This window comes from Narcine bancroftii, chromosome 5, assembly GCF_036971445.1.
Source record: "Narcine bancroftii isolate sNarBan1 chromosome 5, sNarBan1.hap1, whole genome shotgun sequence".
NCBI lineage: Eukaryota > Metazoa > Chordata > Chondrichthyes > Torpediniformes > Narcinidae > Narcine > Narcine bancroftii.
The window spans coordinates 71,558,485-71,583,804 of NC_091473.1; the positions used below are offsets into that span (position 1 = coordinate 71,558,485).

The window sequence follows — 25,320 nt, forward strand, 5'->3', positions numbered from 1 at the left end:
TATAGAATAATTATTGAAAGTAAATTGTAGATGAGAGAAAAGGCAGAAATGGCTTTATATAAATAGAATATTTTAATGCAGGAGTTGACTATTTTAATAATGTAAAATCTCTGCAAACGGAATATTAGTGATTTTCATGGCTGCTATTTGAAAACTGAAAGGGTTATTAAAGGACGTTATAGATCAACCATTCTTAACAGGGACTGGGGGCCACAGCACATTTAAGGGTTGAAATTATAAGATTCATAATCAACTTAAACTTCATGACTCCACAGGGAAGGGGGCCCACAAACTTTGAGTAGATTCCAAAGGGGGCCATAGCGGGGAAAAAAGGGTCGAGAATGGCTGATGTAGAGTCTTTGGAATTACTTGGATGTATAACTATTGTAGATAGAGTTAAGTTGTGAGTTCAAGTATTGCCTGCTATCAGTGATGTTTCATATTTCAATCATCTAGTGTTTCTTCAACCCGAATTAAACCAATGAGCAGCATCACCAACGATAAAACTAAATATTCCGTGAAAATGAAAAGGAAGACATTTTTGGTGAGAAGAGGTTTCAGAGTTTCACTTTAATTTCAGGAACTAGTTTATAGTGACAATCGGTCCAACTCCATCTTCGCAGCTTACAGTCTCCTTGTATTCATAATATCCTTATCCATTATTCTCTACTTTTTGCAGTCCATGTTGAATATCCTAGTGCAATAATGCGCTTCAAAAATAAAATAACCAACAGATTTGGAGAGATGTTCTCTATGGACGCTTATAGGGGAGGGAAAATAAACCCACCATTTGATGTGGCTTCTTGGCTCTGCATGGACATGAAGGAGTATTTCATCTCAAATGGAATTTAGTCTCGTGCTGCATTCATGAAGATTATCATTCTTTATGATCGAGTGTTTTTAGTTGACCCATGCATTCTGTTTATAAACTCAGGGAACCCACGTTTTATTATTGCTTTGCAAATCCATTCTGTCACGAGCAGATCTAAAAAGAAACACAAGTCCAGTTGTGGTGGTGCAGGGAGTAAGGGTGGCTGTCTTTGAAGTGTGAATGAAAGAGATAGAATTTAAAAACAATGTTGGGTTTTGAGAGAGTGGGAGCTTAAGGCTAGAAAAATGAGACTTCTGGAATTGGATAGAAAAGTTTCACTGGATGACTCAACAAGGCTAATAGCATTACTGCTGTTGAAGACCCCCATGAGGCCAGTAGATGATCCTGAGAGGATAACAGAGGGATGATTCAAGTCCAAAATGACAGCAGAGTGGAACATTTAAGAAATGCTGATGGGTTGAATAAGAATCATTGGAGCAAATTTTCCAGAGGGTAAAAGACTCAAGGTATTACAGCTGGGAAGGCGGAATATTGGATTTGAGATGTCAAAAATAAACACAGAAGATGTTTGCCAAGTCAATGAAGATTAAGGCTCCGCCCCCCCCCCCCCCCCCCCCCCCATCAATCATAGTAACACAGTGTAGCGGTTAGCACTATGATCTGTAAGGAGTTGGTAAGGAGTTTTTATTTTCTCCCTATGTATGCATGGATTTCCTCCAGGTACTCTGGAATCCTCCCACTCTCCAAAATGTACGGGGTTGTAGGTAAACTGGGTATTTAGGCAACACTGGCTTGAGGACTGGAAGGACCTGTTAGCGTGCTGCACATTTGATTTTTTTTTAAATTTAAATTTAAGATAAAAACAAATTAAAATAATAATGGACAGAAGAAAGGTCATTTGGCCCTTGTCAGATACCGCATAGGTTGAGGGGCAAAATTGGAGAGGTGTTATCTTGAGACTGCTTTAGGGAAAGGAAATTGCCAAAGGACAGAAAACAAATTTAGGTGGAAGATTATTTCTCAGACCAGAATGAGAAACATAATGATCCCCAAAGATTTGGTACTGGAACCAGTGCTCATTTGGTTCATATGAATGAACTGGATACAATTTCAAGATTGTCAGATGACAACTGAAAGCAGAAGTTTAAAGGGATGGTGGAATAGGCAAGAAGGTGGCAATAAATTTCATGCAGAAAAATTATGAGACGACATATTTTTAAAAGAAGAGTAGGCAGAAGTTACACAGGTAAATGATTCCGTTTTAAAAGGGGTGCAAGAAAACAGAATGTGTTTCTTTTTAAATCTCAACAGGTGACAGAATAGATTTGCAAAGCAATTAATAAAACACGTGGATTCTTTGAATTTACAAACAGAATACACAAGACAGAAGGTAGGTTAAATTTATATAAAGCATTAATTCTTGCCAGCTGGAATATCGTGTCAAATTGACAACTTTGGATGGATCTAGTGAAGCTGAAAAAGTGGTTCACTAATATAGTGCCAGGGAACAGTATTATGAAGTAGAATGGCAAAGCTGAAGCTCAGTGAAGCAGAGAATTGATTATGGATCTATGGAGATTTTTAAAAGAAGTAAAGAAGCCCCTTTATGTAGTGAGTGCTCAGTCAACAAGACCACAGGACAATGAAGGCAGGCTCAATGGTGGCTTTCAAAAAGAGCTGGATCAGTATGGCACTAGCTGCATTGCTGTTGCAGGGAATTGGCATGATTATGAAGAGCCAACTAGCCTCATTCTATTAAGCAAGAAAGTCTGCAGATGCTACGGTCAAGTGCAATACACAGAAGTGCAGGACAAACTCAGAACTTCACCCACCATCTTTAGGAGGTAAAGTGTAACCAACATTTTGAGTCTAAGGCCTTCTGTTGAGTTGAGAGATTCAGGATTATACCTCCACTGTAGAAATGAGATGTGAGCAAGAGATATTACTGGCATGCACTGCTCTGATGTGCCATTATTGATAAATGTTATGACTGGAATTTCTAGTGGGCCCTAATGGATGCAGCAGTGGGTTGGAACCAACTATAGATTTGGCTATTGATCTTCTGATGAAAATGTCATGGTGCATACTGAGCATCTGATATGTATCACCCAATTCTCCTGACGAAAGCGGATTGCAGACTGGATTCCAGCACATGCCCAGTCGGGCCCCTCCAGTTCAGGAGTCGGATGATTTGATCGATGCATTAGGAGTGGTTGATGTTTGGAGAAGTTGAATTGGCTGAGGTGGCTTGGAAGAGTGTGGGAGAGTGGAGAGGAACAGTTTGGACATTGATGGGAGGACTGTGGGCCAATTGAGGATGGGGTCATCAGGTTGGGCAGTCGAAGATCTGGCCTGGAACTTGGATAGTTGCAGAGTTGAGAGTAAGAGCTATGCAGTGAGTGTTGTGGTTGGGGGGGGGGGGGGGGGGGGGGGGAGAGGTGCTGGTTGAAGATGGCCCAAAAAAAATCTATGATTTACTTCCAGTCTTGGCAGGATGACAAAAGAATACCTCATGCTTTGTGCTCCCAGGGCATCTCTTGCATCCTCTGTGTTCTCTCATAATGTTCCCAGTTTTACGGAATTGTTTCAGGGAACGATGTTATCCCATGTTCAAATTGAACAAGAAATTGTTGTTATCACAATCATTTGTGGGAAGAAACTTATTTTTCAGTTGCGTTACACAGAAAGCAGTGTTTTATAACTGAATGCCACTCAAGGGAAATACAAGTCCAAACATTGCTTGCTGTTATGATAGATATTAGCAAGTTAATGGGTTAATTGATTATAGTATCTTACTGAAACATGGAGCACACCAGCCTTTTAAGTCTGACCTCAGAACTGCAGCTCAACTCTCACTCATCCAGTCCTTCTCTCTATTATTTGTCTCTTTAGCTTTATCCAGTCCTGCAATTAACAGGGGAGTTGTGCAAATCTCTAAGCTTAATATTTCAGTAATTAAAATGCAGCCATCTCCTTCACATTATGAGCATTGTACGCATATCCCTTTATAAAATGATTAATAACTTGAGTTGATTGGAAATTTAAATATATAGCTGGCATCTTATCTATACCTGTGCTTAATCTGTTATTGTTATTTTACATTTGGAATGATGACTGTACCAACCATGAACTTGGTGATCCATTTGAATCAGTGTTTTCTGTGGTAAACATGGCACTTGAATGCAACTGGAGCTGCACAGGTTTAGTAATGCGTCACAAATAACACTGAGCGCAGGGAAAGGTTTGCCACCCTCATTGGGCCTAGTGCTGCAAAGGAGATTAAGGTCAACTGTGTAACTCCAGAATCATTAGCGTGTTTTGTATCCTGCACAAAATGAGCTGTCAGACTGGTTTCTCTAATGGCTGCCACTTATTTTTGGCAATCCTCTTGGGTTTTCTAACCCAATCACCCTCATTTTGTTCGCGGGGTTAAGTGCTGTTAGTGGAAGGTTTGCCTTTCACTTGCACAAGTGACAAATGTACTGATCTACTTTGGATGATAAAAAGCAACCAATGACACAAGATTGCTCAAATAGCCTCTGTGAACAGTGAGGAATAATCTATGAACCTCTATGTTTATGATGTAAAAAAATAGACAAGAGCATGGCTGCAAATGTGCTTGTGTATCGGGACTGGAAACAGTGATATTGTAATTGTGAGATAATGTGAAATTGATCACAAAAGACTGTATTCTGTTCCCTGTTGGGTAGCAAGCTGCATTTCATTATAACATGTGCTTATTCTATAACTGGAATTGTGTATTGTGGAGAGTATATTCCATTGATTCAACCCAGAACGTATAGGATATCCAGGGGCTCTGCATCTGTACCAATCTCTCTTTCTACATATAAATGATAAAGTATTTTGTGATGAAAATATTGTATTTTTTGTACGGGCAGAGAACAGAAACATTTGTGTAGCTCTCCAAGTTATCTTCTGCTTTCCTACCCATTGCTGGTGGGTGCTGAATGTAGGCCATCAGCAGCAGGACACGCTCTGCTCCCTACTGAAAGATCCTGCAATATTCCCGAAGCCCACATCATAGCAAATGATAATCAGCTGCAAGATATATCAGTCTGTCACTTACAATACAGTTCAGCCAAGTGCAGCAATTATAAAACGTAGCTCTTGGTAAAATTAATGAAGATCATTTAGTTGCAGTACTTTAATGGACTCACACTGGAATGGTAATGAAAAACCAACTGTCAGTGACTAAGAACAGAGATGTGTGGTAGACCTAATTCTGCTGTCTGTTTCACGGCTTTGTCTTAAAATTATTACAGATTAAACAATTCCCGATGATTTTTTTTCATGATTCTCCCTTTTAGACATAGCGTCACTATTTGAATGACACCAGCATACAAGGCAATTGCCCTGTTTGAGAATCAGATCTGTAACAGAGATCATGCTGCAGGGCAGCAGAAAGATTCAATGGTGCAGCAGAAGGAAAGCAGAAAATATTTTGGCTTGACATGAAGAGATCTTACGTGGTGTTACGTAAACTTTTTTTCCAGTCTTGGTGCTCTAGACAAGGAATTCAATCGTCAGCAGTTGTGTTTTTTTTTAAATGATATTTTGCCTTTAAATACTGGAAGCAGCAATGTCTCGCAGTCCTATGGAAACACCAATGGATATAGGGATGGGGAGGGACAGAATGAGGAGACAAGTTGGGATCAAGAGAAAAATCACATCAAAAAAGAATGATTGATTCAAAGCGCAGCATGTCCTGAATGAAGAATGTGTAAATTAGAGACAGTAAAGGTCAAACGGTACCACTCTGAAGTTCCTGTTTCTATCTGCTGACAAGAAGCCTCAATGCCTTTTGCTAAGGCTGCAGCTGCAAATATTGTTGTTTTATTTTTCTGTCTTTTCCAATCCTGTTGCAAAGCTACAGAGACAATCCCTGCTGTGTGAAGATAGCCTGAGGCAGGAGGTTGTAATCCTTCCTTTTCAAGCCAGGTGTACACTGGGAAGCTGAGCACGATAGATAGAGTGCGGCCCAGGACCCGGAAAGGACTCCTCTCGTACATGAAGCTACATCTCCTTGCTTCTGCTCTGCCCAGCCTCTCTCTGAAGCTTGGTTACAATTCCAAAGCTTAATAATTCCATTTAAGTAAGCTTTTGCAATTACAATCCTCGATTCTGAGCCGAGATACTGAATGTCAGCAAGTTTCTCCGGCCTGTTTCCGGGGCTATCCATGTACTCTCCTTCCCAAATGTCCAGTTCCCAATCATGATCATCCTTACTGGATTCTGTGATTGAAGTTGCAAATTATTGTTGCAAAAATTTAAAGGGCTGTTCAAAATAGGACTGAGAAATACTCTGCGGCAATAATATATGAAAATTCTTGATCGAGAACCCTTTTTTTTTTCAAATAAATTGAACCATTTTTAAGTATTTTTTATTCAGTCGGTATGTGACAAACCATGTTATTAATACACAGCGACAGTTATTCTTAATATTTTGCAAAAATAAAATTAAATAATTTATAAAGCAGAGGCTACACAGAACTCTCTTGGGATTTCCAGAGTTTCATCTACACACTATATCCCAGTCCTTGATCAGATACTTTATCTTTCAAGCTCTTGGTCTGTCAATAAGTCAAGCTCAAGAGAGCCATATTCAGCCTGCTCCTGTTCACTTCCCATTAAACCCTTCCAACCATCTGGATGCAACCCTATTCCCGAGGTCATCACACCTGCTTGGATTTGCTTCCTGATGATGATCTCTCTACATTGTCTCTCAGCTGATTGGATCATGATCTCAATCGGTGATCCACTCCCACCTAACAGAAATTGCACCTTAAACACATCAGTTCACCCAGCATCTATGTTCTATCTGCAGCTTACTGAGGGAACAATTTCTAAACTCTCACCTGTCCCTAAGATCCCTAATTTGTATCCCAAATAGGCTCATTCTAATTTTAAGATGGATTAGCATTCCAGTACCAAAGAAAATATTTACTTGGAGAATCTTTATGACAATCAATCTTCAACCTTCAAATCTCAAGTCACGCACTACCTTCTTTTGACTTTCAATTCTGTTGACCCCAGCAGTTGTTGTCTCCCTCAGAGTGCCTATGATTACTGATAATTATGTTCCTTGGACAGAGAGCCTACTCTATCAGCGCAAATCCAACAGGAGGGAAAGGCTAGTTCCATTGAGTGACATCAACTCTTCACTAATTATCGCTGTGATATTTAGCTTTTGGTCTCGTACTTACCCAATAAGAATACTTTGGTGTCTTCTAGCCCTGACTATACACTCAGCTCCCTCTGACAGTGTTCTCTTGGTATTGTAAGTGCACTTACTCTGTTGGTGTCTTCAATCTGCTTTTAGCTTAATAAATCTTTTTGTAACTTTTTTTTCTGTGTTCATGTCTATTAAAAAAGTCAGTGTTCTCTGTGAGGCTTCAAATTAAAAATGGAGTAATGTGTCATGATTACACAGATTCAAGTCGTACACACCTTTCTGAGGAGGGAGATGTCATTTGGATCCTGAACTGATGATGAAATTGTGGAGAAAGTTGGGGGTGGTTTGTGTTGGAGAATCGTAAGTTGGAATTTACGGGGTATCAGCACCAATCTATGCTGCAATCTGTTTCAGGAGAGCCTAACGATGCAGGGCAGAAGTGCCAGTTGAATTTCCGGTATTAAGTGGGGCAGTCATGAACATGGTAGAAATGTTTGATCCCACAGTGCTGAAATTGGCCATGTTCACATTGAAAAGTGGAGCAGGCTCGATGGGCCAGATGGCCCACCTACTGTGCTTATTTCTTATATTCTTATGAAATAATCAATTCTGTGCAATCTAATTTCTAGACTGGGATATGTGCCATTCATCTTAAGCCAGTGATTCTCAACCTTTTTCTCCCCACTCACATACCACCTTAAGTAATCCCTTACTAACCACAGAGGACTTGCGGCTTAGGATGCCATAGGTGCTCTGTGGTTATTCAGGGATTATTTAAGGTGGAATGTGAGTTTTAAAATAAAGGTTGAGAACCGTTGCTTTAAGCATTCCAATAACAATAAAACCATTATTGTTCTAATATCATCGATTACAATTGTTTTTTACGTCACAAGTCTTAAGTAATGACAGGAAAAACATAATTTTGTGGCCTGTAAACATGGCTGTCAGAAATGCAATGAGAACCAAATTCAACTCAAAACCACTTGAAAACTGCAGAAGCTAGGGATTCTTGACATCGCCACATGGATAAATTCTCACATCAAGAATTAGGTGGCAATGTACTGCACGATGCTGACTGGTTTGGGGTAGAACACAGTCACCAGGTCAGTCTACTCATTATAATTTCAGTACCAAATTGCTTGTGGAGGCACAGCATAGACAGAGGGAGAGGTGAGCCATTCGAGAGACATTGAGTCTCCCATCCAATTAGATGATGCTGGTCTGTAACTTTCCAGGGTTGTGGAGGTTATGAGAACAGCTTGGTCCACAGAATTATCATTCAAAGCCTTCCTGATGCAGTCTCACTTTATCTTGTGGTTTAAAAGGATTAAGGGGAACAATAGCATGCAAAGTCTGAAATGACAGGAGATTTAAACGAATGAATCATGAGGCCAATGAGTGGTACAGGTTTTGAAGCAGTCACTGAGAGAGGCAACTTCCTTTGTATAATTTTGGGTGCAATTTCAAGTCTCCTGATCTTGTTCTTCTAGCAATCAAATGTAATTTCCAGATACTGAAACATGAGTCAAGGGTAGGATATTATTACGTGCTTTGTGGCTTGATCAGGCTTTACATAATGGTGGCCTGGCAAAGATTTAAGGAGCTCCTTGCTCATCAGGTAACTATTTAAACCATGACCAGTCATTATTCTGCTTGGCTTAGCCCACATACTCCATGGCAAGTTAAATCCAAGTCATTTAGTGGAATACAATGTGTTAATTTGCAAACTTCTCAGTTGGGGATCATTCAGCACAGGAGCACCTACGATGTCCACGGTAACCTTCACGTATTCATCGATACTGGGATCTAAAGCAAAAACAGAAAATACTAGAACATGACCAGTCAAGCATCATCTGTGGGAAGAGAAATTAGTTCATATATCAGATCCAACATATTCACCAAATCTGAGCAGAATCTCGATTCTGACGTCAGTTCTGATGAAGGAACTTTCACTCGAAGCATTGACTGGTTTCTTTCTCCATAGATGCTGTTTAACCAGGTAAGTTCTTCCAGTATTTTGTGTTTTGGTTAAGAAAAAGAAAATGAGCCATCACTATTCACAGTGACGTGTCCTCAAGCCACAAAGCAGTAAATAATGATATAGTCACAGAACTTTGTAGTTATGGATAACAACATTAATAAACTTGGGCTCACTAGCATAGATGGAGGAAGGAAGAAAGGTTCTCAAGCTAAACAGGAAGAGAGATCTATCTGTAAGAAGAGACATAAGATTGCTTACATTAGGCTATTTTTGATTTCTTTTGCAAGCTTTATTAATGTGGAAATAGTGTTCACAAGTCGGAAATGCAACCTCATCTGTTGAAAAGCATCTGAGAACATTTGCTCACTCTATTCTTTCCCTTATTTTGTTGCAAGTTTCCTGCTAATGAACATGAAGGATTCCATCGAATGTCTTGCCATTTCAATAGATAGATGTTATCAATGAACCCTGGCAGCCCTTGTAATAAGCTGAACTGGTTTATTCGTGAATGAGTTTAATTACAATGCAGCGGTAGGAATCTAGAAATTGCTGACAAAGGCAAAATGGTCAAGAAAGTATCTATAATTTAAGTTTGGGACTATGAAATTCTCTTGAAGAAAATCAATTGTGTTCCTTACCTGAAAGACAAGCAGTCTGGGATTTTCTCCTGGAGGGACTATGTCACTGGAAATTATCTCAGGCAATATTTATATTTATTTGACTGAGCTAGGCAAATTTCCTGAATCAAATTAATTGACCAATTGCCATACTTCACACAGTGACTATTGCCTCTAGAGAAAAGGTATTACTTGCAAATTCCCTGCCACTGGTTGATAAAGCTAGCAGTTACAGTGTGGGGTGAAAGGCAAACAAACATTAAAATTCCAACCTAGATATCAACGAAATGATGAGGTCAACTAATGGAAGAGTACACTTCAATTGATTTCATTTTGCATTGAATGAGGAATGACGAAAGCAGTCAGATTTTTAAGCTAAATTAGATTTCATTATGTCCCAGGCAAACTCCCAGGAATATTGAGTACATTTTGATTATAGACCATTGTGCCACTGATTTGTCTTGCTTCCAAAGATGTCCCAAATTAAAGCAATATCCGATGAGCCCCTTTTACATTGGTCATAGTGAGCACAACATGACATTTCCTTTGACCTACTGGAAAAGCACAGGCATGAAATGGAACTGATTTATTTTTTATGATAGCCCTGTGGGTTTCTCCTACTCTCAAGGAGAAATGAATTAAAAATGTTGGATGGAATTTTATTAATTTTAAACCATTGTTCCTGTGAACAGCAATGTTTTACTGTAGTGTCAGGTTGTCAAGGGTTGAACTGCAGATGTACCAGAGTGTTGGCATGGCATCAGGATGTGGCAGGCGGGAGGGATTGGAAGGCTTTGAAGAAAAAAAATAAACATTTTTGGGAATACCTGCAGACCTGGCAGTAACAAAGCAGAGAGAAGCAGTTAACATTTCAGATCAGAAGGATTATTGATCAAGCTTGAGATCGCAAAAGCAAAAGGGAAATTATCTGGTTATATTGTGGCATGTGGGTTTGCAAGTGGCGCTCCAGATCCAACCCTCATCTCTGGAGCACTCTGGAGTTTGCAACTTCTCCCTGTGACCATGCATGTTTTCTGTACATGCTCAAATTTCCTCCCACATCCCAAAGATGGGCTGGTTGGTAGACTCATGGTCATTGTAAATTATCCCATTATTGATGGATGACAAGGAAATCAGGGTAGTATTATGGGCATATGAAAGAGCGTAGAAGTGGGAAAATGGAATGGATGGGATTACTCAGAAACCTGTCACGGACTTAATGGACAAAATAATCCAAGAATGTATAATGAGAAAGAGGTCTTTCTTGCAAACCAATTACAAAGCAACAGTGTAAAACTCTTTATCCAGCTAAATCCATTCAAGTCTGAGAAATAAGGGGAACAGAAACTACTAAATTAGTTTCAAATTTAGACTTGAAATATGGGTATATTACTTGTTAACAACAGCTTTACATCATTCTTTTAACAGACTCACACAATTTTATTTTAATAATTGTGTTACTCATACAGAGTAATGGAATTTTTAAAACGTTTTGAATGTGGTGATACGTTGGGAAAATGGGAATATTCAAACAGTAATCTCTTGATGTCGATGAACATTTTAAATAAGAGACATTTTTGATTAAAATGTCAGTCTTTTCCTCCACAGCACGTTGAAAGAACTAACAGTAAATCAGAATTGGGTCTGCGTAACCTTGGCCATTTTCATTGCTGAATGTTTATGACTCTGTGACTATTGATAATAATTTGTTCCTTGCTCCATCTTAATTTACTTTACTTTCCCTGTTGCTTTAATGCTGTCTGAGCTCTTATTTCATAAGGTAAGTTCCTTCATCTACTTACTCTTATCAAGTAAGTTGTGTAGAATGACTTTTTCTTCTTTTCCCTTCCCTCTCACTGAAATTTGGCCCACAACTACTGCTGGATTGTGTTGGTTTTAGCTCATTACTGAAAGGTAACTAAACTAATGCAATTGGTTACAAAATTTTAAGTCTGGGCCAAATGAAGGTTCCACAGCTATTTTGCCCAAGGCAACCACGCTCACTCACTAAATTAATGCGATTCCTGATTGAATTGATTCAATTCCATTTTGAGAAATGTAAGGTGATACATTCTGGTAGGATGGATAATGCTTGAAAAGTAGTGCAGGAGTAGGGAGACCTGGAGTTATGTGCTCCCAAGTCATTGAAATACCAGGACAGGTCGAGAAAGATAATACATACACAATTGTCGGTTTTAGCAATGGATCCATGAAGAATAAATGCAGGGAAGTTATGGTAAGCCAAAATAAAATTCAATCAGAATATTATATTCAGTTCTGGCAACAACATCATAGGAAGGATGGTCTACACTGGGTTCCAGAAGCAGGGCACACCAGTTACAAGGGTAGAATGGAGAGAATGGCTAAGTGTTCTGAGAAGAGGCCTACTGTAGATTAAATAATAAGGGTTTTGGATTGCATGGACATTTGCATCAAGTCTTATTTGGTAGAGTGGTTATGCGCAGATGTCAAAGGTAAAAAAAAAAACAAAAGAAAATTTAGAGTTACAAGAGAAAAAAACATTTTTTTTATTGCAGCATGTGGTTGGAATCTGGAATGAGTTGCATGCAGATGTGAAGGAGACAGGATCCATTGTAGCCATCAAGAAGGAACTGGATAAATATATAGTGGAGAAAAATTTAAAAGAGGGCCTGATGGAGGGAAGTAGTGAGTTCCTCTGGTAGAGAGATGGCATAGACATGATAGACCAAATTGTGGCTTCCTGACCAAATTGTGACATTTGCATGTAGTCTTTCCTGGAAGCACTTAAATTTGTCATGAGATACAACAAAACTAATGGACATTTTAAAAGGTTTTAAACAGGTTAATTACTACAATGAAAGCACAACTTGTGCAGTATTATTTTATTAGTCAATTTACTCAAGCTGGTAGACTAGACACTGAATTTTTTTTAAAAAACCTTCCATTTGGCTAAACCTGCACTGGTACTTCTTACATATATAAAGGAAAACTTTCAGAAGTAAAATTAACAAAACAAAAATTCTGAGTAAGGGAATAAGAAAGAGGAGATGATAATATGCAAATAATTTTGAGGAGAAACATGAGAAGGAAACGGTTGATGTAACTTTGGAGTGAATTTCCACCACCTTTGATCACAAACAAAGAGGGTGTTGCCAGGTCTTCAGGAGTTGAGTTACAGCACTGGTTCTTAAACTTTTTCTTTCTACTCGCGTACCACTTTTAAGTAATCCCTATGCCGTCGGTGCTCTGTGATTAGTAAGGGATTGCTTAAGGTGGGATGTGGGTGGAAAGAAAAAGGTTGAAAACCACTGTTTTAATTGTACTTAATTGACTTGTTATGTGCACATTTCCTCCAAAGGAAATGGGCCAATTTTTCTCAAGCAAGGTATTTCAGTAATAATGGGTCTAGAGCAGTGATTCTCAGCCTTGCCTTCCCTTCCCACTCACATACCACCTTAAGCAATCCCTTAATAATCACAGAGCACCGGGAGGAGTCACGTGATGGAGTAGTGGCCGGACGGTGAACTCCAGCCCTCTCCAGAAAAGTCGGGAAAAACAAGAGAAAACACAAAGGCACAGAAATAAAAGTTACAGAAAAGTGAGTATAAAGGTGGAAAGAAGATGGCGACAAAAAAAGAAAAGTCGAAAGCAACGGTAAGAAGAGAGGAAGAGAAGACAAAGGAGGAAAAAGGTGAAGGCCTTACCTGTCCGAAGAGGCCCGCTGCAGAGAGAGAAACCCGCTCCCTCAGGTCGGTAAATAATGGACTACAAAAATGGCTCGCAGAGCCGAACAAAAGTGCGCAACCGCGCATGCGCGAAGTTTCGCGCATGCGCGATGCGAATGAAAAAAAACACACCGACGGGAGGGGGGACCAGCTGGGGAGTCGATCTCCACAGCCGGCAACGACAGCTGCAGAACACCTGCAGCAAGAAGAGACCACAGAAGACAATAGAAACAAGATAGAAGAGGAGGAAAGGGCAACAAAGAAACAACAGATGGTCAACCCAGAGGAAGAAGAAGAGGAAGAGTATGGTGAAATAGAAGAAGAAAAGAGAGGCAAGGTAAAGGATATACTTGCTCTTATTAGAGGATACATGGAATCATTTAAAGAATGGCAAACACAGGAATTTAAGGATTTAAGAAAAAGAATAAACAACACAGAGGAGAAAATAATTAAAATGGAGATGACCTTAACAGAAATGGGAAAAAAAATGGACAAGATGGAAGAGCGGGCAGTAGCAGCAGAAATGGAGGTAGAAGACTTAAAAAAGAAATTGGAGAAATCTAATAAAAAAACTAAAGAGACACAAGAACTACTAGCTCAAAAAATAGATACAATGGAAAACCATAACAGAAGAAATAACATAAAGATAGTGGGCCTTAAGGAAGATGAAGAAGGCAAGAATATGAGGGAGTTTATAAAAGAGTGGATCCCTAAGACGCTAGGATGTCCAGAACTACAGCATGAAATGGAAATAGAAAGGGCACATAGAGTATTGGCCTCTAAACCACAACCACAACAAAAACCAAGATCTATTGTAGTAAAATTCCTAAGATATACTACAAGAGAAAAGGTACTGGAGAAGACAATGGAAAAAGTAAGAGAGGGCAACAAACCACTGGAGTATAAAGGGCAAAAAATCTTCATTTATCCAGATATAAGTTTTGAACTCCTAAAGAAGAGAAAAGAGTTCAATACAGCAAAGGCGATTTTATGGAAGAAAGGGTATAAATTTATACTAAAGCATCCAGCGGTATTGAAAATATTTATTCCAGGACAGCAAAACAGACTATTCTCGGATCCAGAAGAAGCACGAAAATTTGCAGAACAATTACAAAAATAGACTGAGGGAGGAAGACGGGTAATGAGAGTTAAAATGATCACGACTGATATGTATGTGGGTAAAGACAAAAATAGACTGAGGGATGAAGACGGGTAATGAGAGTAAAAATGATCACGATTGATATGTATGCAGGTAAAGAGGTATAAGAGTGAATAGAGACAATGAGCATACATGAATGTATCTGTACTTAGAGGAAAATATAGATAGTATAGACAAGAATTAATAAGGGAAGGTAATGGAATAGAGAGAATAAGGAGGGAATTAAAAGAGGGACCTTTGTGACATATGAAAAGTGAAATCTTTTCTGGGGGAGGCGGGGTGGGGGGAAATAGCGGTCACTGCACAATCAGTTGACGCTTGCGAGTGGATTCGCAAATCCAAATGGAGAGGGGAGATGTGGTTGTCCGACAAGGGATAAAGGACAACTCAGGAGGTGAAGGGGAGATTGGGGATAAATAAGATAGAAATAGGAGAATAAGGAAAATGTTAGATGTTGTAGGAATGTTGTCTTATAAAGAGTTGAAAATAAGAAAACAGAAATGGAAAAGGAGGAAAGGTAATGATGGAAAAACGGAAAGAGAAGATAAACAAAATATAAAAGGGCTACGCTGAACTATATGTCTTTAAATATTAATGGAATACATAACCAAATTAAAAGGAAGAAACTACCAAATTTAAATGAATAAATGTATTCCATTAGAAAAAAATAACATATTGGTTAAGAAATAATATTGAAATATTCGAACAAGTATAGGAGCCTTACATTAAATACAATAGCGAAAACCTACCGGGGACAAACATTACCTAAGTTGATGGAAGGAGAAGGAAAGAAAAGAATGGACTCAGTAGAATTTCTGGTGTAATTTTGTTGAATGACAACATTGTCTGACTGGATTAATGCAACCTAGATTGTATACCTAAAATGGATGAGAGGGGGGGGTGGGGGGGTGGTTTGGGAGGAAAGGGGGGGGGGGGAGAAAAAGTCACTGTATATGTGTGAAAAGAAATAGTGTATATCATGGCTAATGTGATTTATGGTGTGAAAAATAAAAAAATTTAAAAAAAAAAAAAAAAAAAAATCACAGAGCACCGATGGCATAAGGAATACTTAAAGTGGTACGCGAGTAGAAAGAAAAAGGTTGAGAACCACTGAATTACAGGGAGAGATTAAACAGGTTAGGACTTTATTCTTTGAAGCGGAGAAGAATGAGGGGAGATTTGATCAAGGTTTACAAGATTATGAGAAGTATAGAATGAGTGGTTGCGGGTAGCTCCACTAAGATTGGGGGGAGATGAACATGAGAGGTTGTGGCGGCACAGAGTCGGGGGTTTCCCCTTCTTCTCAGCACCGGGCTCAGAAGCCCGCACTGAGGGATCACGTGATGCCCGGGTGACGTCAGCGCCCCCCAGCGCAGTTCTCAGCCAGGTCCGGGCTGGGAGTATGAGTCCAGCCCAGCGGCCTGCAATAAATCAGTTCTGCTCACTGAGCTCAACCCGTCTGGTTGTGTGTTCTTTCAGTAGCAGTGTGCCTGCCGCTACAAGGTCATAGTTTTAAACTGAAGGGGGAAAGGTTTAGGGGGAAGTTTTTCACTCAGAAAGTGGTGGGAGTGTGGAATGAGCTGCCATCTGATATGGTGGATGTGGGCTCGATCTTGAGTTTTATGAATAAATTGGAAACCAAAAATAAAATACTCAAAATAAAGAATAAGAATAGGTATTATGGATGGGAGCAGCCTGGAAGGTTATGGAATGGGAACAGGTGAATAGGACTAGGGATATAATGGTCAGCAAATTCTAGCGGAGCTGAATAGCCTGCTTTCTGTGCTATAACATTCTATGTTTGGTTGCTTTCAGTTAATAAACTTGTAAATTGTACATTTGATAATTATAATGATCCATGTTGTTAGATCCTTGCTAATTCAAATTTTTTTTCTTTCCATTTTTGCTTGGCAGTTGACCAAAGCATGTTTGAGAATTCCAATACCACACCGACACCAAAACTTCATCATGGCAGAGCATCCAGTTCAGTGAGAGGGGCCCTGGCTGGTTCCTCAACAACCCTCGCTGTTGAATCAGCTGGGAGGTCAGCCAGTGGCAGCCTCAACCACCAGCACCTTAAGAGCGCCATCAACCTGGGAAAAGCCATGGGGGCAAAAGTCAATGACCTGCTTCGAAGAAAGGAGCAAAGCACAGCGATGGATGTCGGAGTTACCGAGGTGAACAAGAATGCAGAGGGGTCTCTTTCAGTGGTGGGAAAGGATGAGAATGGGCCAGCGACCAACAATGGAAGGTAAGTAGGTTGCTTCTGCTTCACCTTGCCGACCAAGTAACTAAAATGCTGAATTATGGCACCGTTGCAAAGAAATGGAAGCAGAGAATGACATTAATACATGCACAAAATTATTTCTGAACATTAAAAATAGGCTCCAAGTGGGAGACATTTCTCAGCTTTGGTTTGCACTCTGAATGATTAGCTGTGTCACCCATTAAGCCACAGGTAGAGGTTATCCATTCAGTAAACTTTTTCCAATTTTTAAATTGGATCATTTTCATTTCGGACCTTCCAAAGTGATTTAAGGCCAATTAACTATTGTCAAATGTTGTCATTGCTGGAAGGAAGCAATGATAAGACAATCTTTTTGAAATGATGTAGGACAAGTAATAAATATCAGCCAGAACACTGAGGACAACTTCCCTGGTATATTTCAGAAGGGTGCCATGTATGACTAAAGGGAGAAAGAACCTCAATTTTAAATGAAGGCACATGGACAGCACACCTTCTGTCCCGCATGGGCGTGGTGCTCGAATCCTGCCGTCTCATTTGAACCTAAAACTGGAGTCGAAGCCCAAAACCCAATGTCACAGTGAGACGAAGGAATGGCAACAACTCATTAGAAATGTAGGCATTGTTAAATGTGAAGGCAATTAATATTACACAGTATATTTCCCTGGATAACAAAATATCTGCTCCAAGCATAATATCCTGAACACAAGAAACATTTCAGGACATGAAAACATTCTGAATATATGGAATTTCAATTTTTTTCTAAAGCAAACACTTCAAATGGAAAATATTCTGCCTTAAAATATTCTGCCAGTGGCTGTAATCCTGTAATTTTTGGTTCTGGCTGCAGTAACATAGAAGTATGACATTTCTGTGGGAATCTTATGAATCCATTCCAGTGGTTTGACTTTTACGTTGGTTTCTGTGTTGACCGAATTTAAATGAACACCTGAATATTCAGTGCCAACTTGAACACTGCTGATAAAGTAAAACATTCTGTGCAGCCCAGACAGATAATCATTCGTCACCTTGGCTCTGGTCACAGTGCAAGCATTGAGATATACTGTGTGTGATAGGAAATGCTGGTCGGTGACTCCCAACTCACTGGCAGACCATATTTTGGTTGGACCCCTGGTCTAGATGAGTGGCCAAGATCGAGTTTGCTGCATCCCATGAGCATGTACACTGGGTAATTGGCCTACCAAATGTGCAGATTAGATTTGCAACAGAAAAGAGGGAAGAGGCATGAGAGATTTAGAGGGGATCTGGTTTGAACCCTTTACAGCGAGTTGAAATGGATTCTGGGTTAAAAGCTGAGTCTTGGTTCATTTTATTTGAAATATTAAATGTAATTAATTGCCTTTACATGTGCTAAACTCTAAATTTGTAATTGTCACTGAATTTCAACATTTTTTCAGAAACATTAAAAGTCCCTAATGGGTTTTTTTTTAATTTTGCTCCTTTGTGGCACGGCCTTTCTCTGCCATTGCATCGTCATAGGCAGATCTGCGAAAAGTATCCTTGTGCATAAGTAACTGCTGCCTCTAGCAAGAAGGGCTGGCCCATTCTGACCCAAGCCTCCATAGGAACATATTACACGGTATATTTCAACACTGGAGAGCTCCTTCTTTCAACTGGTCAGAGGCATTTTTGAACATGAACGGATCCCAACACCTGTATGAATCCCAAAGCTAAAAGACCTGTAACCTGCCACTACATTCACTTAAAAATGGATAGGAAAGACGTGATTATGTGCTGAACAGACAAATGGAACTAGCCTGGTCAGCATGGACATGTTGGGGCGAAGGGCCTGTTTCTGTGCTGTAAAATGCTATGATTCTACGTGGCTTCTTGTTGCTGATATAAAGCCCCAAGGTTCTAATCAGACACAAATGGAGAGAGAGATATTGATTCATCTTTCATGTATCTTGCTTTGCTTTAACTTGTTATTGAGGCATGTTGCTAACCCCTACCTTATTCACCTGCAGTCAGAGTCTTTTGGAGTCATTCCCTCGGCTGGAGCCACCTCCATCAACAGGCAAAAAGAGGACCCCTCGAGCACTAAAGACCACTCAGGACATGATGATATCATCCGTGCCAGTGGTTCACTGTGGAGACATCTCTGACCTGACCATCAACTTCACCCTCGAAGATTCAGTACAGCAAAAGATTTGTGCAGCAGGAAACAAGGCCGACGATGCTGGAACTGCTGCATCAGGTGGTGCAGAAAGCCTCACTCCCAACCTTGTCACCCAATCAGAGAACAAATGCAGCGATCCTTTGGAGAGCGTCAAGGACCTTGCTAAGCCTGCCCTCTCCGTGCCTGATCTATTGAACAAGGAGCTTGTAGATGTCAAACTCAAGTCAACTGGCCAAGAGAAATGGATGGCCTCCTTTCCATGTCCCGATAAGGCTTGCTTTCAGATCAGTGTTAGTGAAGATGATCTTCTAGAGAATGATTCTGAAGACTCTGGAGTTCCAAGGCAAAGATGTTCAAGTGTTGAAAATGAAGAACACCACCCAGACTTGCTGTCGTTTGACTAGGGCTGCTGTCATGAAGATCAGGAACGTGAACTTTTTCATTGGATGGTATCAAAAGTGTCTTTGGGAGGGGGCAGATTTTTTGCAATGTGCTTTAGTCTCTTGCAAAGTTTCACACCAAATCTCATAACCATTATTCCTTCAGACCTTTTGGACCAGGGCGTCTTTGAGTCGCGGATTGTGTCATCATTCCTTCAGTGGTCAGATTTGGCTCTGAGTCTGACTTTTGCATCAAATGAGAACCTGAGCTTGTACCTCTTTACAAAGGGCACTGTCACTAATACTGCTTTCAAAAGATGCATCTTCCCAGGGCTCACTTGGAGCACAATAAGAAGACTAAAGGAGAATGCAGAGAGTTTTTGGACCAGAACATTGAAATTTCACAATGGGACAAATAACTTGGAGGCTTGATCTAACCCTGCCTTTCATTTTTAATTAGCCTATTTATTTTAAACAACTAAATCCCTCTGCTAAAATAGCAGACTATCCTTTCGGACCAGTGCACCAGCCATTCATACCACCACTCTACAATATTAATTTGAAGGATAGATTCTAAAGATAACGTTAGGGAGGTTAAATCTCTTCCAACTATTCACCAAAGCCACTAACAACCTTCAATCACTTACGAAGCCTGTAATAATGCAACAATAATGGTAATAATTCATTGCCTTCTGTGCAGAAACATTGCCCCAGAAACATTTTGTTTTATGAACTTCCTATTCAATATTTTTTATTACAGTTGCTTCCTGTAGGTCATAAGAAAAGTGAAGTTGTTATCTTGGTCATTTAGAATTGAGTGGTGAAGTATTTGATAGAAATTACTGGAACCTAAAAAATTGTACAAGGGAAATTGACTGCATGTGAATTGTATTGTAATTTTAAAATGAATGTTAATGTAGTTGTTTTTAAAAAAAAGAAAATTTTATTTGAGGTTAATATTTACCACGTTGATGACTAAATCAAATCTTTATAAAGCTTATCATTTTATTAAAAAATCCAGATTTAATGATCTATTTGAAAGAGCTTTTTGTGTTTTAGGAACTGGATTATTTAACTGCACCATAGTTTGCTAACATGCCAATTATGCATCCATCAGATAGCTGCTACCTCTATTAATGGGTCCCACACATTCAGATTAATTCACAATGTGCTGCTCTCCGGAATTCCAATCTAGACAGGAGCTATTTCCAAAGGTATTTTGATGATAAGTTTTATTTATTTATTTTTGTTTGTTTTCTTGTTTACTAATTCTAAGTACAATCTAATGTTTAATTTTTCAGTTATCGATATAAAATAGGTCCTCTTGCTTTCCCCGTCCTCTCATCTACCTCATTGCCCTCTTCACTGTTTGGCTTCATGAGGTACTTCAAAAGATGGAGGTGGATATTCAGCACAAGTTTACATGCTAAGAAGCACCGTGTCTGGAGTATTGCATTGGGTGTCTTGTCTTATGTGATTTGCATTCATTTTTTTTTAAATGACGGTGAGAGGGTCAATAATTGTCATTGAAAGCTCTCCCCTTGGTTGTCATTCTTTTGAAAATCTATGACCTTATGATATATGTAGAATGGAGCTCAAAATGTGATTGCTGTTTCAGACTTAGCTGTTTCATTCAGATGCAAATGTTACCAATTTAAACCTTTAGTGTTCTTTTCCCCTTATTTTATAAACTGAAATCTTTAAATAATAAATTGACTAAAATTTGTGGTTTTCTTTTACATTTTAATCTTGTCAAGCTTAGTGTCTGTCTGAATCACTTTGAAGGATTTATTGGTGCTCACCTTGATTAGTTTGCCATTGAAATTTATAATGTTGCTTATGGCGCCCAAATGCCCAGTAATGCATAAACAATTTCATTAATATTGTGTAATTGGACAATTTGTACCTAAAAGAAAAATAATCATCAGTTTTCTTTTAATTTAGTCATGTATCTACTGCTGTAATGAGACACATTGCATTAAAAATTCAATTTATCCCATATTCTTGCCAAGACTTCAGAAGAGACTGCATCGACCTTTTTGACTCTAACTGTTAGTTTTGAAGTTAGGATCACCATCAATTCTGAGATTATTTTAAATGCTATCAGAATTGTTACTAGCTCTTTATTAAGGGAACTCTTGAAAGGTGAAAGTTTGCAAAGCTGACTTAAAATAGGATTAATAGGATGGGCCTTTTAACGAGCCAGGACAAACATAATTGGCTTAATAAACTGATATTCTATGTATTTACACTGACATCTTGTTCCCTGTCTTTTAAAACAAAACAATTTAATTTAAAATGTCACATTTGATTCATCTGACTTTCTAATTGAATCAAGTAAAAGAAAATGTTATTTTTGTCCATCTGATGTTTTGTTAGATGGTAATCTTGAAAATGCACCTCTCTCTTTTCACTGAATTATGGAGAGTGAACTCTAACCGTGATATTGGTGCAGATTTTAGTGGGAAAAGTGAATAAAAACACAATCTATTTGGCATCTTGGTCCCTGACTTGTCATCAATACATTGAAGCAAATATTAATTATTACTATATACTGTAACATGACCAAAAACAATTCCTCTGGATTTGAAACATGGATAATGTTAAAGGTAAAAGCAGAAATGGTGGAGATATCCAAGGTTACTTAGAAAACCACTCCGTTTTTTTTTCATGGGCAAAAGCAAATTATGAAATGCTAGAAACACATAAAACATGAAAAATATTGATTATTCAACGTTCCACAATGTTCTCCCTGGTCAGTGACTTGGGGGGTGGGGGGGGGGGTGTGTGGCAGTCACTTTTGGTAAATTATTTAATGAGATTAGTTTCTCACTGTTCAGGTGTGTTTCATGAAATTTTAAGCAATGTTGAGAGGTGTGCATGCATGTCATACTTACTAATCCCCAATCTTCTGCTTTTACAAGAGTTTAATGAAACCAAAGCTTAAATGTACATCTCATTCTACATCTTTATCAATTCAGCACCTTTTCATTAAAATAATTTTACATCAGGGTTAAGTTGGATAAATACAGTATGAAATCCTTAGCCCGTCTGTTCAGTCTATTTTCTTACACTTATGAAAAAAAATGTTTGTAACTTCAGAATTAAGTTTTGAGTAGGTTTAATGCCGAACCAGGCTCTCTGAAGGACCTTTACCAGTGTTAATTTACCTTTATGATTTGCAAGATTTTTAGGAGCGTGAACTTGCACAATAGAACTGTGACCTTCTTAATTGTAAAACTGGATTACCAATCTTCTTCTTTGGCTTGGCTTCGTGGACGAAGATTTATGGAGGGGGTAAAAAGTCCACGTCAGCTGCAGGCTCGTTTGTGGCTGACAAGTCCGATGCGGGACAGGCAGACACGATTGCAGCGGTTGCAGGGGAAAATTCGTTGGTTGGGGTTGGGTGTTGGGTTTTTCCTCCTTAGCCTTTTGTCAGTGAGGTGGGCTCTGCGGTCTTCTTCAAAGGAGGTTGCTGCCCGCCAAACTGTGAGGCGCCAAGATGCACGGTTTGAGGCGTTATCAGCCCACTGGCGGTGGTCAATGTGGCAGGCACCAAGAGATTTCTTTAGGCAGTCCTTGTACCTTTTCTTTGGTGCACCTCTGTCAGGGTGGCCAGTGGAGAGCTCGCCATATAACACGATCTTGGGAAGGCGATAGTCCTCCATTCTGGAGACGTGACCCATCCATCGCAGCTGGATCTTCAGCAGCGTGGACTCGATGCTGTCGACCTCTGCCATCTCGAGTACTTCGACGTTAGGGATGTAAGCGCTCCAATGGATGTTGAGGATGGAGCGGAGACAACGCTGGTACCAGCGTTACCAATAAACTGAGGTGAGAAAACACACAAATGCTGGAGAAACACAGCAGATCCTAATGAGGGTGTTAATGAAGAAAATCTAAATCACAAAACCATATAAAATAAAATGGGATTAATGTAAATAAGTGCTTCAGAGTATGCCTGTGACGAAGGGCTAGTTTCCCTGCCATACATCTTCAACATACTACCTTCTCTTCAAACAAGGTAAAAACACAATGCTGGAGAAATTCAGCAGGTCAAACTGCGTACTTTAAAATACCAAAAATAAACATTTTGGGTTTCAGCACTTCATCAACGTACGAGCAAAATGTAAGCAGGCCCTTGAATAAAATGGGGAAGGGATGGGCAGTGATACAGGGTGACACAGTTGGCATAGTGGTGTTCAAATCCTGCGCTGTCTGTAGGATGTTTGTACGTTCTCCTCATGTCTGCATGGACTTTCCGCAGGGTCTTTGGTTTCCTCCCTGGGAGTGCAGGTTAATTGGGTGTAAATTGAGCAGCATGTACTTGTGGGCCTGTTTCTGTGCTGTATATCTATTTTTTTTAATTTAATTTTTAAAAATATTAAATTTGGTGCACAAGCTCACAGGCAAGTGGTAATAGGTGGATAAGGGAGGGATCGCACAAGAGAAAACAGGGTGTGGGGGATCTGGATCTTTGAATTCAAGTGGGTAGGAAGCTGGAGGGAAAGAGACAAGGTAAGGAAAGAAAGGGAGAACAGGGAGTGGTCCAGCAGAAACAGGATGTCAATGTTAATGCCATCCAGTTGGAGAGTGCCCATATGGAATATTAGGTGTTACTCCTCTAATATATAGCAGACCCTGGTTTGTAGTGCATGATGCCATGGACAGATATGTTGGTGGGGGAATAGGACACAGTATTAAAATGGTTGGCCACTGGGAGATCCCTGTGATTGATGCGGACAGAGTGAAAGTGCTCAGCGAAGCTATCTCCCAGTCTGTGTCCCGTCTCTCCAACGTAGGGAAAGCCATAACAGGAGCACCAGATGCAGTGGATGACTCCCACATATTCACAAATGCTAGCTTCACTTGGAAGGACTGTTTGGGGTCCTGAATGGTGGTGAGGGAGGAATTTTGGTACTTCCTGCAGTCAAAGGGGAAGATGCCAAGAGGGTGATTAGTGGGAAGGGATGAGTGGATGGCAGGCATGGAGAGAGTGGTCCCTACATAAGGCGGAGAGGAGAAGATTGTGTCTGGTGATCGGATCATGTTATAGGTGACAGAAATTGTGGAGGATAATATGTTGAATATGGAAGCTGGTGAGGTGGTAGGTGAGGACAAGGAGAATCCTGTTCTTGTTGCATCAAGAGCACAGATTCTTAAGGTGGGGCATACACCCCTCTGGTGGGGCATGGGAATATTTTGGTGAGACATGGGGCTTAGGAATATTTCAGTGGGGCATAGGGATATTTTGGGAAATAATTAAAAAGTTGGTTTGAAAAAATAAACTTGTGATGTTGATGTGAAAGATGAGACTTGACAACACTGTCAGTGCAACACAATTGTGGTAACTTCCAAGTAAAATCACTTTGTTCTTTTTATTTTCATGATGTATTTTTGCTCTTCTAATGTTTCTCCATTGTTTCCCTTATTTTAACTGTTGTTATCCTTGGTTAACATTATACTTATATTTTTTTCTGACCGATTTTATTATCATCCATTCCAAATTATATCAAAAGTCATGTCTCCTTCCATACCTCTTTACTTTTTCCGTTCAGTAGTGAGTGAGACCTGTATCTGTATGTAGCTTTGTAGAATAGCGTATTGATTGGTGGGGGCGGGGCTTGGGGAGGGGTCTGCCCCAGATACCAGCCTGAGGGGTGATGCCAAAATCAGAAAAAAAGGGACCCCAGAAAGTTTTCATGCAATCTCTGAGAGGAAAAAAATGTCAGAAACCAAACTAGTGATTTTTTTTTAATTTTTTTTAGGGTCAGTATTTTTCCTTTGATTCGATAATTACTTTATTACATTTTTCAATAAAATATTGATTAATCTGTTTCGGGAGCTTGCACTGCTGTATTGATCCGTTTCAGGGAGCTCACGCTGTTGTATATTCAAAATGAGCAGATGAAGCAAGCAAAAGGTTCATCAATATTCAGTGGAGTTCTTGAAGTTTGGGTTTATACCTGCTGTACACTATGAACGTGCACTTTTTGCCTATTATACCAACAGATTTTGACAAGTAAATCAATGAAAGCAGGCCGTCTTGAAGCTCATTTGAGGGTG

General features: G+C 39.6%; 1 protein-coding gene across 2 annotated transcripts; it reads left to right on the forward strand.

Annotated features, from left to right (window-relative positions):
• Nucleotides 1-464: 464 nt before the first annotated feature.
• LOC138763517 (uncharacterized protein C1orf226 homolog) lies at nucleotides 465-20,979 on the forward strand. 2 transcript variants are annotated; one of them, XM_069937812.1, is made up of 3 exons: nucleotides 465-544; nucleotides 16,404-16,740; nucleotides 18,723-20,979. In XM_069937812.1, exons 2-3 carry the CDS (start codon nucleotides 16,415-16,417, stop codon nucleotides 19,276-19,278), a joined length of 882 nt encoding a protein of 293 aa, XP_069793913.1. In that variant the 5' UTR covers nucleotides 465-544; nucleotides 16,404-16,414; the 3' UTR covers nucleotides 19,279-20,979. The 2 variants fall into 2 exon arrangements, with proteins under 2 accessions (XP_069793913.1, XP_069793912.1); XM_069937811.1 differs by lacking the exon at nucleotides 465-544 and adding an exon at nucleotides 2,147-2,222.
• The last annotated feature ends 4,341 nt before the right edge of the window (nucleotides 20,980-25,320 follow it).

Coding starts and splice junctions, on each gene's coding strand:
- LOC138763517 (XM_069937812.1), top strand. CDS start 16,415: ATGTTTGAGAATTCCAATACCACACCGACACCAAAACTTCATCATGGC. Junction 16,741..18,722: donor CCAGCGACCAACAATGGAAG/GTAAGTAGGTTG, acceptor ATTCACCTGCAG/TCAGAGTCTTTTGGAGTCAT.